Here is a 14,435-nt window from a genome sequence, read left to right as displayed (position 1 = left end):
GCACATTCACTTTGCTATCTTTAGAAACTGAATCACACTTGGGGGCAGAAATAACTGATTTGCAGCTGAGAGCCTTCCAGAAGTTTGCAGTACAGAGAGATCTAGGGGTGTCTGCATGCTGTTGTAATGAACTAATTTTATTGACCTCTTCCAGGTTGACCAAGTTCTCAAACTCAAACACAACTTTTCTGAGATTGATTTTAAGGCCATTAAATCACTCACACTGGGCAAGGTCACAGGTAGGTTTTACTGAAAATATTCCCGATTCATCAGTTGTTATAGTACTGGAGTTAACCTGTGCTGTGTGTTGGATTTTTAGTAAGATTGGGGTTTTGTTTGACTGGTTTAGCGGGAAAAGCTGGCCTGAGCATCCTGGTACTCCTGTTGGTATATCTCATCAATGCAAAAATTTGGCAGCTTTACTTGTTTGCACTGATAGCAATATTAACTTCTGCTATTGCTCCCTCCAGTAAAGTGATTCATACTGCCCATGTGGCTGCACAGGGTGGCTTCTTGGCTAATGATATTATTTTGCTGACTACAGCTTGCTCCTCTCAAACCATCCCTGTTTCCTAACAATAAGAACAGCACTGTGAGCCTTCATCCTTTCTATCCTTTTTTTCACTCCCAGTCCTTTTCCATTTGAGTTCTACAAGGAATATTTATATTACATCTAGCACCAAGGCCACAGTTCTGCATATTCTATGCACGGAACTTCTTGATTTTTACCCCTCCACACTACAAAGCCATTACAAGACCAGAAAAACTCTACCTGAAATTTTGAAAGTAGAACTCCTCTATTTTGCTGTCAGATACGTTATATTACTTTATGTAAGAGTATTCTTTATTCCCAGTAACATTCTAAAAGCTTCCTTGGTTATAGGTATTTTAGTCATTTGTTAGAATTGGACCTCCATATCAAGCCTGACATCTGTTTCACTATTACAATTTCATATGTTTTATCAGTAGCACCCAAGGTCTACAGGACTGGTAGTCGGACAGGAATTGTAGACATCCTCTAGTGTCTACTTGTGTGATATAATTGTATATACAGATATTAGTGCATTCTGCATCATGTTTTTCTAAGTAAATTAAGGGCAGGAACTGATTTTCCCCTTAATTATATTTAATGTTTGTTCAGAATGCAGCAGTCTTCCAAGACTTTATGAACAGGTCTGGAGACCTGACACTTTTCAACCCAAGTCAGAGCTAAGCTAAAAATCTCATTTTGTCAACAGTCAGTTATAGTGCCCAAAATCTAAAACAGGGGTCCTCAAACTTTTTAACCAGGGGGTCGGCTTGCGGATGAAGTGGCAGGCAGTCATCTGCGGCTGCTTGGTTTCCCCCCCAACCCCCAGCGGGGGGGGTCTGTAAATACCGGGGGCCAGATTGAGGACCCTGGGGGGCCGTATCCGGCCTGCGGGCTGTAGTTTGAGGACCTCTGATCTAAAAGAATATTGTTCATCATGGCTTCTACTTAAAGCTCCAGCTATAGATACCAAACCAATAAGCCAAGGTTTTTCTAACCAGCAAGATGGAACATAGAAAGACCTTCAAACATGTAGTCAGCAAACTGATCAGGTGCAGCTCAGCATCATAGAGATAAAGTAGATTTGGTCACAAAAATCTGATTAACTTTACAACTACAATGTTATTGCAAAGCCAAAAAAGCTCGGATGTATCTCCAGAAGTCTGACGTTCAGTTCCACTGAACATCATGGACTTGTCTCCAGACAGCTTTTAATGGATATATCCCTCTGTTTTTTCTCTCTTGCCTCAAAGTGTATTGGGATTTTGTTTCAGTAATAATAATAATAATACCAGTAGTTCATGTTCTGTAATGACACTAACACCATAAACTTGGCCATCCAGGTTGCAGGTGATCTTATTGATGTACCAGGAATCACACAATGCATCCTCGTAAGTCACTTTAATTCCAGCCTAGTCCTAATTTGGCTTCTTCTTCATATGTTAAGTGAATTTCTGCAGACTTTTTCCTTTATGTCAGGATTTAATTTTCCAAGTTTTATCCTAGAGCTGCAGCTGTTCTGAGTAGAGTCCTTGTGCTCCCACAGAACCACAAATCCCCCTGAGTCTTCTCTCCATGATGAACAGTCCCAGCTCTATCAAGCCTCTCCTCATATGAAAGGTGCTCCAGTCCCTTAATTATCTTTGCAGCTCTTCACTGGACTCACTCCAGTAAGTCCATGCCTGTCTTCTGCTGAGAAGCCCAGAACTGGACCCAGCAGTCCAGCGGTGTTTCACTCACGCAGAGTAGGGGGTAAGGGTCACTCTGTCTGCTGGCAGTGCTCTTCCCAATGCAACCCTTGATACCAGGATGTCGTTGACTGCCTTTGCTGCAAGGACACATTTCTGGCTCATGTTCAGCTTGCTGTCCACCAGGACCCCCATGTCTTTCTCAGCAAAGCTGCTTTCCAGCTGGTCAGCCCCAAACAGTGTCAGTGAATAGGGTTATTAACCTAAGTGCAGATCTTTGCATTTCCTTTGTTCAACTTCATGAGGTTCCTGTTTCCCAATTTCTCCAGCCTGCCAATGTCTCTCTGAATGGTGGCACAATCATCTGGTCTACCAACTGCTCTCCCCAGTTTTGTATCATCTCCGAACTTACCCAGGTTTTGCACTGCCCCATACTGGCAAAAAAAAACCCACCAAACCCAAATCCATACAGCTACAAACCAAGAGTATTGCCTTTTTGTATTAAAAGGAGAGCTGGGCCTTGTCATCTTAGGAACGTAGAACTTAGATAAATATGTCCATATAGAATTTATATTATTATATAAATAAAATTTCAACTATACTATCTTTTAATAATGACTCACCAGAAGGTGAATACTGGTGACCTAAACCAATATCCTGCAAGTTCTTCCTTGTCATTGTTCACCCCCTCAGCAAAGCATAGTCTTCCAGAGGTATGTGATGTTTTGAAATAGTCCTAGACTTCCTGTAGTGTTTGGTTTGGATGCCACTAGGATTTAGGTACCTAAAGGCATTCGTTAGGAACATTTCAGTGTCCGCTGATATAGAACCATATAAAAAAATGTTCTTCGTGTCCTACATACACATGCTATAGTCTTCTGAAAAACTGTCTCTCTTCTGCTTCCCTGTCACATCACTACTCATTTGCCTGCTCTAACGGCCTGATCCTGGCTGCTTAACCAGATGATTATACCACCTCCTTTCTTGACTACGCCATTCATTTCCCACTGGCTGATAAATCTCCAAGAGAGCTTCCAGCAAGACATCATAAAAGCTTGAAACCTCTTCCTCACCAGATTTTCTTATGATAATCATTGTAACACAGCTGGAACTTTCGAAAAGTGCACTTTTCTACAGTCACCAGTTTTCAAATAATAGTGCTTCCCGCCTCCTACCCCTCCCCCCCCAGCCCCATTACACTTTTTTATTTTTGGTCAGAAGCTACTTAAACACTGATACTTCTTCCTGCTTTTCAAATCTGCTGTATTTTCCAATGGCTGCCCTATACCCAACTCTGAATTCCAGGGAAAAAAAACCTCCATTTAAGGCAGAGGAGGCTTACCTGGAATTCAAAACACAGGGACGCACACTCTGCTACAGACTGCTTGAATGACCTTGGGCAAGCCATTTATGTGCAGATATAAAGGTAAGCAGGCATTTTATTCCCCCTGGAACCAGTCTGAGCTTTACTATCTCTGTTCTCTATCAGTAAAGCATGGATAATAGAGCTTCCCTACATCAGAGGGGTGCTAGGAGGATAAAAGCATTAAAGGCTGTGAGCTGTTGAGATCCACAGTAATGGGGCCATATAGCTGCCTTAGAAAGATCAATCTAAATATAAGTGTGGCTTTGAAGACAAGGAAGTAAAAAGAAGCAGCATTCAAGTAACCAACAGACATTTGTTGGATTCATCCTCACAGCAGCCAACAGTAATAGAAAACTATTATTATCCTGTAGTTTGTTGTCATTTTTACTTCACAAATGTAGAGGCAAGACACAAAAGGACCTGTCCAAAGCTCATCAGTATCAATGGGAATTTTTCCATGGACTTTAGTGAGTACTGGATTCAGGCCCCAAGTGGGTGATAGAGTTTATGGCAAAGCCTCAGTGAAATCTTAACCAGAGTCCCAGTTCATTTACTTTAAGTACTCCTTGAAGAGATCGTACTGCTGTATTTAACCACATGAGCTCTATCGGCTATCTGACCTAGCTGTGAAGCTGGCTGTACTTTGAGCAAGGGATTGAACTCCATAACCTTCAGAGGTGTCTTTCAACTTAAATTATTGTGTAATTCTCTGATCTCAGAGACATATTCACATATGTTTAGGTCTTGTCTAGGAAGAACTACTATCCCAATGGAAAATATGATTTATTTATTTTGGAGTTGACTTTAATGAATCTTTGAAAACTTCTTATTGTTCCCCCAGCACGTCTAAACCTTTCACCATTATAGTCCCTGGAAAAATAATCATTAATGCAGAGAAGTGAATCTCATTGTCTGCATATTTGCTTCTGTGCAACTCAGTGTACCAGCTGTGTAGTAATACAAGAGTAAAAGGGCAACACTGAAAAGGATTCAAGAGTATTCTGAAGAAAAAGGTTCCAAAGATTTCTTTAACACCTATTAATATTGACCTAATTTACTTGTATCTTCAAAGTGATGAATCAGCAGACCTTCTCACACTGGCAATGTAAAGAACTGTGTAGTCTAGCACATGATCATGATATCTTTTATCTCTAAAACCCTGAGCTAAAACACACTCAAGTTGTAGGAGTCTTTCCACTGAAGCATTCAGCTTTGATATAAAGTGTATGTAGAAGAAAATTTCTCTAAAGTCATTTAATTAAAATCATTATGTAGGTTCAGTACAATCCTTATGATTTCTACAATAGCTTTTCTTATTAAAATTTCACAAGAAGAAAATGCAATCCATACACTAAACAATTCATTCAAGAGTGATATTATGTTGGGGGAGATGATAACAGGATAATTAAATCAGAAGGGGTAAGTTGGCATTAATTCTTAGATACAAAAGCTTCCCTAAGAAACACCTCTTTCTAGAGAGTTTTTATGGAAAAGACTTAAGTTCGGGGGTTTTTTGGTGGAATGTCATTCCCTTTTTTAAGCTCACAAGATCACACAATTTGCTTGAGAAATTTAAAGACGCAGTCTCAGAATATTGTGGTCTAGCATTTTAAACAATACACCAATGGGTGTAAGAGATACTGGCTGGACTCTTCTGGTCACTGCAAAACTCTTTGCTGCACTCTTCTTACCCTAAATACCTATTTTTTAGCAGGACCATACCTCAGAAAAACATCTCTTGGGTGCATGATGGGGCACTTTCAAAAGTTTTTCCTCCAAGTAGCTTAGTAAAACATTAAGAAAATGGAAATGGCCACTTTAGGATGAAAGTGGAAGACATTTGGGACCAAGATGGCAGTAGTTAAAATAAGGAAAGTTTTGCAGCCCCAGGCACTTTAAACAATCCAAGCTCTAAGCCAATAATGCCATCATGTCTATCAAAAGGAGACCAAATCTTTTCAGACTTTTTGCGCAGCAATATCATTTACCATATGATCATAACACCATGCTTACATCCCCATTTTCTTGATAATAATACTGTGTCCAAGGTCATCTACTTCTATCCAGGAATTCTATTTTTAGTCTGAATTCTTGCTACTTGAATAGATTTTAGCTGTCTGCTCCTGAGAAAAGCATGTATTCTTTTGCACATTCTCTCTCCATATTCTTGCATATTTTCTTCTTTTTATAGATTATATTTTGAGCCCCTGCAAAATCACATAGGGCTGCCTGTGTTGTGACAGATTAGGATTTAAATGTCAAAAACTGTGACATGTAAAAAATTTTACAATACAACTCCAAGCAGTGCTTCATTTTTGATGACAAGCTGTCTTAAGAAAACATACTAAATGAACGCCTGAAATTATCTCTGCTAAGCCTAATGAAACAAAAATTCTCAAATGTTCCACTTGGCACAAAGTGTTCAGTTGCTGGCAAGCAAATCCTGGTCCATTCTGCTCATTCCGGGGAAAACTTGTGAGAAAAAGTACTTTTACTTTGCTCTTGCTGTCCCTTGCTTTTTTGGAAGTGTCTTGGAGGTGGATTGAATGCCTGAAGCCTGTCTCCTGTTCAAACTCATCCTTTTCTTAAGCAAGAGCTTAAGAAAGGTTCTAACCAGGAAAAAAAATCTGTGTTTTTCACTCCACTGTCTTTGTGGCAAGCTCCACCAGGAAATGAGATTATTCCAAAGATGCCTTTTTGTGGGTTCTTCTCTAATCAAAGGGATGCTTTCTGCCCTTTCTAAATTAATGGTTAGGATCAGCAAAGTTTACTGAGGTTGTTGAAGGACATAGCAGCACATTTTTCAAGGTAACTACACAGTACCTGCTAGTCAACTTTTCTGAGACAGGTGCAGTGTGGAGACTACAGGTCTTTAACTTCAAGGTCATGGGCTCAAATCTAGCTATAACATCCAAGAAGTAATCTTGCCTGTGCTGTTTAGCACCTTGTCAAAATGAAATGAAGGATAAACATTAACTCCCACAAAAATCATCTCTCTCAGATTCAAAAAAAGAACCAGTGCTTCAGTTTACAGAGTAAATTACCCTTTGCCTTCTACCAGCAATTCACTTAGAATAATTAATTAATTAGGGCATAGACATTTAAAACAGGCTGTGTCTGCTCTCACTGATGTTAAAAATAATTTTTGATTAAGGAAATCCATGATGGGCCTTCCTGGATGTAAATGAGTACACAAGTAAACTTCAGGCTCAGATTTAAGTTTCGGAGTGACATGAAATTTTTGTTTATAAGAACAAAAAGATATTGAATAATGTTTATAGTCCCATTTTCCACAGTGGTATCTTTAGAAAGAAGGTCTTTTGAGCTACTCTCCCTGCATGCAAAGAATGCTTCTGATTTCCCTTTGATTCCAGTTATCTGTCATATTAGTTATCGTTTACTGTATCAATTTGCTGATACATTGCTGAGCAGCTTAATGCTGGGTCCTTGAGAATTTCAGCAGAGTTCTATTTATGGTGAAAATTAATTCTCCATTACTGAGGTATTGAGACTTAAAATTGCTCTATTTAAGATCTTAAAACAAGTGTGCTGTATATGGCACAGGTGCACAAAGAAACAGCAGTGGAACAGGATATCTGTTTTGGTGAATAGGAATGAATCAGCAGATAAATTATGTTGATACAATCAATAAAGCTTATAAAATAGAACTACATGTTAGGCTTAATCCTCATTAACATGGAAAGCGATTGCAAGTACATGGAAAATAGGAAAGCAAAACTGACACAAAGCTTACTGAGCTGTGACATTGGAGACAGCTTCTAGGGAGCAGCTAGAAGGCCCAGCAAGAAGCCAGGCCAACTTATGCACAACTCGGCAGACAAAGCTTAAAAATTATTTCCTAAAAACATTGGTAAAATTAACTTATGGGGAATTAATAGTTAAATTACTCAAAAGCCAAAAAAGATTGCGGCCTTGGCCCCATATAGAAATCATCCAAAGTAATTTGGTCTCCAGTACCAAGAACAGAAATGCAATGCTAAAATATCAGAAGATCAAACCAAGTCATCAGCACCAATTCAGTGTGATTTTCCAGGCCATTCAAATGCATGGAAAGATTTACGGTGTAATGAGGTCAGAGGAAGGCCACTGATGTTACATATGACCTTGTTTCAACATAGATCTTGGAACTTCACGGAGTTGTGTCTCTTACTGAGCACTGTGTCATGTAGTGAAAATATCTTTCGGAAAAATATTTTATCATGATTTAAAGACTTCAAGACACAGAATGGCCTTTAATAAGCTTTTCACAGAGGTAACCATGTCGTAACTACAGATTTATACCATCCATTCAGGAATTCAGAGGGCAGCACAAGTTGTTCACTTCCAAGTTACACCAGTCTCTTGTTGAGAACAGTGAAAGCCCCACTTCTGAAAGACAGAAGGCATGCACCTAAAGCCATATTATAAAGCAAACTGTAGCTGTGCGCATGGGATTTTTTACAGAGGACTCTGAAGTTGGTTTTGGTTTGTTCTTTGTTTTCTTTTCTTTTTTTTTTTCAAATTTCAAAGCCTTTCAATAACAAATCTCCTAGGTCTCATTCATGCAAAGCTTACTTTGACAAAAAGACTCCCGGAATTGGCCCTTAATTTGACTTTTTGAAAAAGCCACCAAAAATGCTGTATCTTAGATTTTTCAGACTACTGTACCATGAAAAAGGAATTCATTATTTCTTAGGCTTTACCTTCTGTACATTGGGGCAGAACAGAGCAATTTAGATTGCCTGATGTCTAAAAGATACCAACAAATCCACCTTTTGTGACAGAGCTAAAAAAAAAAAAAAGGAAAAGCTGAGAGTAGAAATGTTTACAACGGGTTTTATAAATTCAACAAAGATGGCAAATACTGTAAATCAGTCTTTTAGTTTTATATAACCCTTCTTGCAGAAACTTGGAAATAATTCTTTGTCTGTTTTATAACACCCCTACCAAATCTCATTAAAAACCTGAATGCAGTGAATCTCTACACGCTCTGAGAAGAGTAAATGTGAACCGCTGCAAGGCTACAGGTTTTTTCAGTGGCAAAGCCTCGCTGTTTCCCTTCCAATCTCTCTCTCTTGCAGTTACTCACAGCCCAGAGGCTGTCCCCATGACAACTCTGCAGAGTGAGTATTTCTCCTGTAAGACCCCTTGCAGAGCAAGCTCACACCATAGCTTGCTTTGCTGAGAAGCAGCCAAACTCTTCCACGTTATACTTCCATGAAGACATTCAAACAAGATTAGAAATCTTTCTTGGCTAATTCCGTCTGATTGCATGACAGAATGGTCACAGATCTTGAGCATCACAATAATGTGTGATTTGGGCTACTTTTGAGGCTTCTCTGTGTTTTCTTATACATAGAAAGAGTTTCTGTAATTTAGGTAGCAATGTCAGTTGTAGAAGGTCTGCTTTTTTCTGAAATCTTTTTGGCTAAGAGCTTGTACAATCATTGTATTTGAGTGATGGTGGAAAAATTTGACCTTATTTTGAAGTTTACTATCTTACTTTTCAAGCTTTGGAAAAAAACAACTTAAAAAGCTGGGAATCCTTATTGTCCAATGTCATCAGACATATTTCTAAAACCTTTAATGCTAGAAGCTTTTTTCATTAACAGATAATTTTTAAGACTTTGAATAAGTTTTGGTAATATATATGTGTGCATTTGTGTTTGGGGTTTTTTTTCTTGTTTGATTGACCTCGATATAAGGTGCATCATGTTGTAGTCCTCTGAGCAGTATGAATTTCAGTTTCTGAAAAGTAAATAAATGACAGCTTGGAGGAAAGAGAAGATGGCTTCACCATCCTTCACTGATTTTCCCAAACAATCTTTGATATTAAAACTTTAGGAACTAAATTAAAAAAACTTACCTTTTAATTTGCTTTCTGTTTGTGTAATTTATATGAGCACAGACCAACAGATAAATTAATTGTGTTATCTCACTTTAGACTGGAAAAGAGCATGGAGATACCAGTTTTGGTTTTGATTTAGTAAAGGAGAGGTATAGTTTTGCTTTTTATTTTATTAGTGGAATAGGGCTAGCAAAGTGAGAGCCTGGCTTATAACTAGGAGGATTCCTAGAAGCTCTGGTTTTAAAATGTAGTAACGTGATTAGGTACATCAACAAAGTAAGGTGAAAAATGAACTCTTCAAGAAGGGTGGAAGCCTGTATTAGCAAGCGATTCAATATTTGGCCATATGAAGCATTGTATAATAGACAACAGAGAGCAGGCTCCTTCGTTAAAAGAGTGGAGGAGATAGAATGCCTTGAAGATATGGTTCATATCTGTGAAACTGACGTTTTTAACGGGTGCAGAAACAGAGCATCATCCCCAGGATTCTGTGATATTCAGTGTTGCTGGTTTTACTGTTTATTGTGATTATTGCTATTGCCATAGTTAGCACCAATGATGTGCTAGATATTGTCCAGATACTAGAGGAAATGGATGAGGAAAGAAGCACGATGCAGGCTTTTATGTCGGAGCCAACTTGGTTCGAAGTAAGTAGTGTTGTAGAGGAAGGATGGGGACCTCATGGTTCAGGCCAGGGACAACTTGTCTGCTGAAATAAAACCTGAACAATTGAGATTGCATGAGGAGAAGTAAAAGGGGTGGGTAAGGCAAAAAAAGGATTCATTTTTTTAATGCCTTCCTAAAATAGATAATTCCTGGAGTGTTTTTCTGTTGTACTGCAGATAGTTTGTCACTGGATCCTGAAGTCGCAAAGGCAAATGCCTATGGTTTCACTGGCTGCCTGTCCTCTGTTCAGTACAACCACATTGCTCCCCTGAAAGCTGCCTTACGCCATCCCAGCATTGCTCCAGTCACTGTCAAAGGCTCCTTGACTGAATCCAGCTGTTCATCCATAATGGAAGCTGATGTGAACACGGTAACCACGATATATTCCTCATCAGGTATGTCCTGCCTAGAGGGGAATGGGGAATTTAAAGGATATTGTAGAGTGAGGTTTCCTTCCTTTTTGCTGTAATGCAATTGTGATAGTATTAGTGTTGGATTTGGAAGTTGCCTTTTCTCTCAATTAGGCATGTTGAGGATGGGCATTAGGATTAGCCAAGGCCACTTCAAAAGTCCTTGTAGTGAACCAAAGTTTTCAGACTAAGTTCCTAGATCACGTAAAACATGCCTAGAACAAACAAAAAGGTCCCAAAGCCATAGTGAAACAGCATTGGAAGTATGGTTATACACCTGGTTTGCTGTTCCTGTCCACTCCAGATAGCTCCAGTGTGCAGATCTCAAAGAAGCACATACATGTTGCACAGAATCTGTATTGTAGTGGTGATGAAGCAACAGGAGTCATACAATAAAGAAGTCAATTTTTTTTCCCACCCTAGCAGAAACAAACAAAAATTCCTTGTACAAACCCCTCGACACATGTGTGTGACTTCTATTGAATGCTTGTACTTTATTCTCTCAAGCTAGAGAAGGAGCACTACTTGAGCAGTACCAGTAACATGATGCCAATAGTTCGTTTATCTTTTGCAATTCTGAAACTGTCCTCTGGGAATCTTAAGTATTTTGCATATGTGAATTTGTATGCAGAGAAGGAAACTCAGAGCAGCTGGAACTGTTGTCACCAGGAACAGGGGCAATCAAGTTGCTGCTTTAGTCACCAGTGGATGTGGCAGAATTCTTAATGACCAGAAAGGGGTACAAATTAAGGGCTATTTTTTGCCCCTTGACCTATGAAGCCACTTTCTTTTTTTCTGATTACTAATAAAACTCTAGTTTAGATCATAATATGATTCCTTTGACATTTGCACTTGCATCAAATCCCCATTTCCTGCAGCTTCTGCCTAAGATATTCAGCAGAAAACAAATGATGCTATTAGCATTCTGCATAGGGAAAAAGGCTGCTGATTACTCTGTGGAGAATGGCTGCCAGTGCTTCTCCCCAGCCCCCAGCTTTCTTCTCACCGCCCAGAGTTGTCTAAGGTACCTGCTCTGAACGCACAGAAGAAATGTGTCTTGTAAATACCAAATGGGCAATGATACTGAAAATATGAACTCCTTGCCCTGTGATCTGTCACCTTGATGATCTAATTTTTCTAAAGAGTTTAGAAAGCGGTAAAACCTGAGGCTCAGAACTGCAGGACAGAACCCAGAACAGAATGTAGCATCTTTGGACTTTAATGTTTAAAGCTTACAATCAGTTGCACTCTATTGTCAAGATTAAACACTGTTACATCAGAAACTTACAATCAGTTGCACTCTATTGTCAAGATTAAACACTGTTACATCAGAAAGTCAGAATTATTATAAAAGCTTATTCCTGTCTTTGCCACTCTGTGCTTTAAAATATGATTTCCTCTCAATACGTTAAATTAACTGATACTACTGCCTCACTATTCACACTGGATTTCATTAAAGCCTGAATAAGATCTTTAGAACAAGTTACTTCTGAAGACTTCATGTCTTTATATGCTAAAGTAAGAGCACTGGGCGGTATATTCTTGTTAAAAAAAAAATCCAATTTTTAGCAAATTATACTTTGTATTGATGTACTTGAGATTTACATTTTTGCATGGAATATACATTTTAAGAAATAGAAAGAAGACAGAATTAAGGATTAACTTTCAGATTTACTGCTCATATCTCAATTAATCAGTTCCCAATTTCTCATTATTGAGTGTCTGAGAAGAAAACTATAACTTTGAGGTTAACTGTGTAAGTCTGTGTCGATTTTCTAATGTATAGATACAACAAAAAACTCTAAACATCCTGATACACAAATATGAAATTGTTGCTTGTTTCAATAAAAAACATCTTGTACAGTGAAGTACCAAAATGTACTACAGCTACCAAGGCAAGGATATTAAATTACAACAAACCTTAGAAGACTGAATTTCTCAGGCTTTCACCTCTTGCATTGGAAAGACTAGTTTGGCAAAGCAGTATAATATATAGCAAAGTCATCCATAAGTCTCATGTACATCCTCTGTGCGATAGCCTGGAGACTTGTAAAGGAGAGAAACACAGATAGGAATCTCATCAAAGGAGAGGGTAAGCTGAAAGAAAAAAAAAAAAAAGTGAAGGTGCGGAAAAGCTGGATTCTGCTAGCAGTAGAAAACACAGCATTTCCGAAACAGCAAGGAGTACAGTAAGTACACTGGGTGTAGTGGCCCGTAGTACAGTGGGCTGGAGCTCCACCGGCTTCAGGGAGAGCTTGACCTCTCAGGTTTGGGTCTGAATTTGAAACTACCAGCGTATAGATTGTTTAGACATATGTTTCGACAGTAGTCATGTATAGATTGGGTACAAGAAAGCTGCAACATCAAGATGCTTTTAATATAGGAATTAATTTCTGACCACTCCCTGTTTTGAATCCAATTTGAGCACTACGGTTCTGCAGTGGGGAGAAAAACACGCCTTCCAAGAAGCTGTCCCAAGCAGAGGCTGCTTCTTTTAATGGGATTGAATTTGACTGCTATATATGCATCTACAAACATAGGTCAGGTCTAAATCTATTTAGCCTTGCTTTCCTTTTTCTTCTGATACTGTTTCTTAGTTATAAAAAAAAAGCCAACCAACCAAATAAACAAACAAAAAAACCCAAAACAAAAAACAACCTCCCCCCATAACAGAAAAGCTCTGACTGAGGAAAGTTCCCAAAGCTCCCAATGAGCTATTTGGTTCAAACATCTCTCTGATTCTTCTACTGATAAACTGAGACAAGACTTTCAGATGTTAGTGTAAGCCTTTCTGTTTCCTTTTAAATATACTGTTAACAGACTTTGTTCCTGAAGATGTAGAAGAAAATTGCCCTGCAAGGTCACTTCCCCTCCCCCCCCCCCCCCTCCCCGAGAGCTTTCTGGTTTGATTCTCCAATCCTCCAAATCACATCTTTTGAAAACAGATTAGAATTCATGAGGCTAGGAGGATGCTTCTGTCTAAACCACAGAGAAAATGAATATAGTTGATACAGAAAATAAGTCCTGTTTTGTTTCACCAACTGCAGATCCTTTTGGGAAGACAGATGAAAAAGAGCCTCTCACCAATGCAGTCAGAAGCGATTCAGCAGTGATTGGAGGTAACTTCATTTTTAAAGATTGCAATTGAAGAATAATTCTGTCAAGGCAAACATCTAGGATACTTTAAATCTGGGACCCATAAAATCCAGTTCAAGTCTTTTGTAATCTAATGCAGTTCTAGTATTTGCTGTATTTATTAGCACATACCTCTATCAAGCTACTTAGATAGGGGTTTGCATTATGTATGAAGCCAATAGTGGCAGCACGGGATGTTGGATATCACCCAGAAAAAAGACATTATGGATTGTCAAGAACCCGGGTTTTCTAAAGTACAACCAAAGTCTGTCTGTATGCCTGCTAGAGCAGGAGATTTGGACAAGGTGACCTTCAGAGGTCCCTTCCAAGCTCAGCCATGCTCTGGTTCCATGTGATTCTGTGATCTAAGACCCAGCTAACAAGTAATTCTTTTACACACCACTGACGAGAGCCTCAACACTGTATTCACATATCCTGTATTTCTTGAGTTGTCTCTTTGCAAGCTGGTGGCATAGTGGAACTCACTTGGTCATATGGAAGCATTTATATACTAGGGAAAGTTGTCCCATAGATTCATGTATGGTTTTCATTTTCCTTTAACAACATGGAAGGCAATTTATCTCGGTTTATTTTCTAGGATGCCCTGTAGGGAGCTGCCTTTGATATATCTAGAAGCTATAAACCAAAGTGTACAAGGCTCATGCAAGGTTTCCAGAGATAACACAGAAGAAAATATGACAGAGCAAGAATTTGAATGAGCATACAGATCTAGTTTTTAAAAAACACACTGACTCCACTTCCAGTGAAAGCAGAATTTGACTGAATTTAGAAG

At 38.9% G+C, this 14,435-nt stretch overlaps 1 protein-coding gene across 2 annotated transcripts in view; it reads left to right on the top strand.

Moving 5' to 3' along the window:
- The window catches only part of CNTNAP5 (contactin associated protein family member 5), a 296,701-nt gene that overhangs the window by 272,061 nt on the left and 10,205 nt on the right, over positions 1 to 14,435 (top strand). For both annotated transcript variants that reach the window (XR_008748523.1, XM_055812801.1), the window contains exons 21-23: positions 155 to 239; positions 10,274 to 10,492; positions 13,555 to 13,626. Coding sequence is in view for 1 of the 2 variants with exons in the window: in XM_055812801.1 (XP_055668776.1) it covers positions 155 to 239; positions 10,274 to 10,492; positions 13,555 to 13,626 (376 nt within the window). In the remaining variant the exon portion in view is untranslated. The remainder of the gene's footprint in view (positions 1 to 154; positions 240 to 10,273; positions 10,493 to 13,554; positions 13,627 to 14,435) is intronic.

The sequence above is a fragment of the Falco peregrinus genome, chromosome 8 (genome assembly GCF_023634155.1).
Source record: "Falco peregrinus isolate bFalPer1 chromosome 8, bFalPer1.pri, whole genome shotgun sequence".
Taxonomy (NCBI): Eukaryota; Metazoa; Chordata; class Aves; order Falconiformes; family Falconidae; genus Falco; species Falco peregrinus.
The sequence above is the reverse complement of the archived record's forward strand: the minus strand, read 5'-3'. Positions and strand labels throughout refer to the sequence as shown.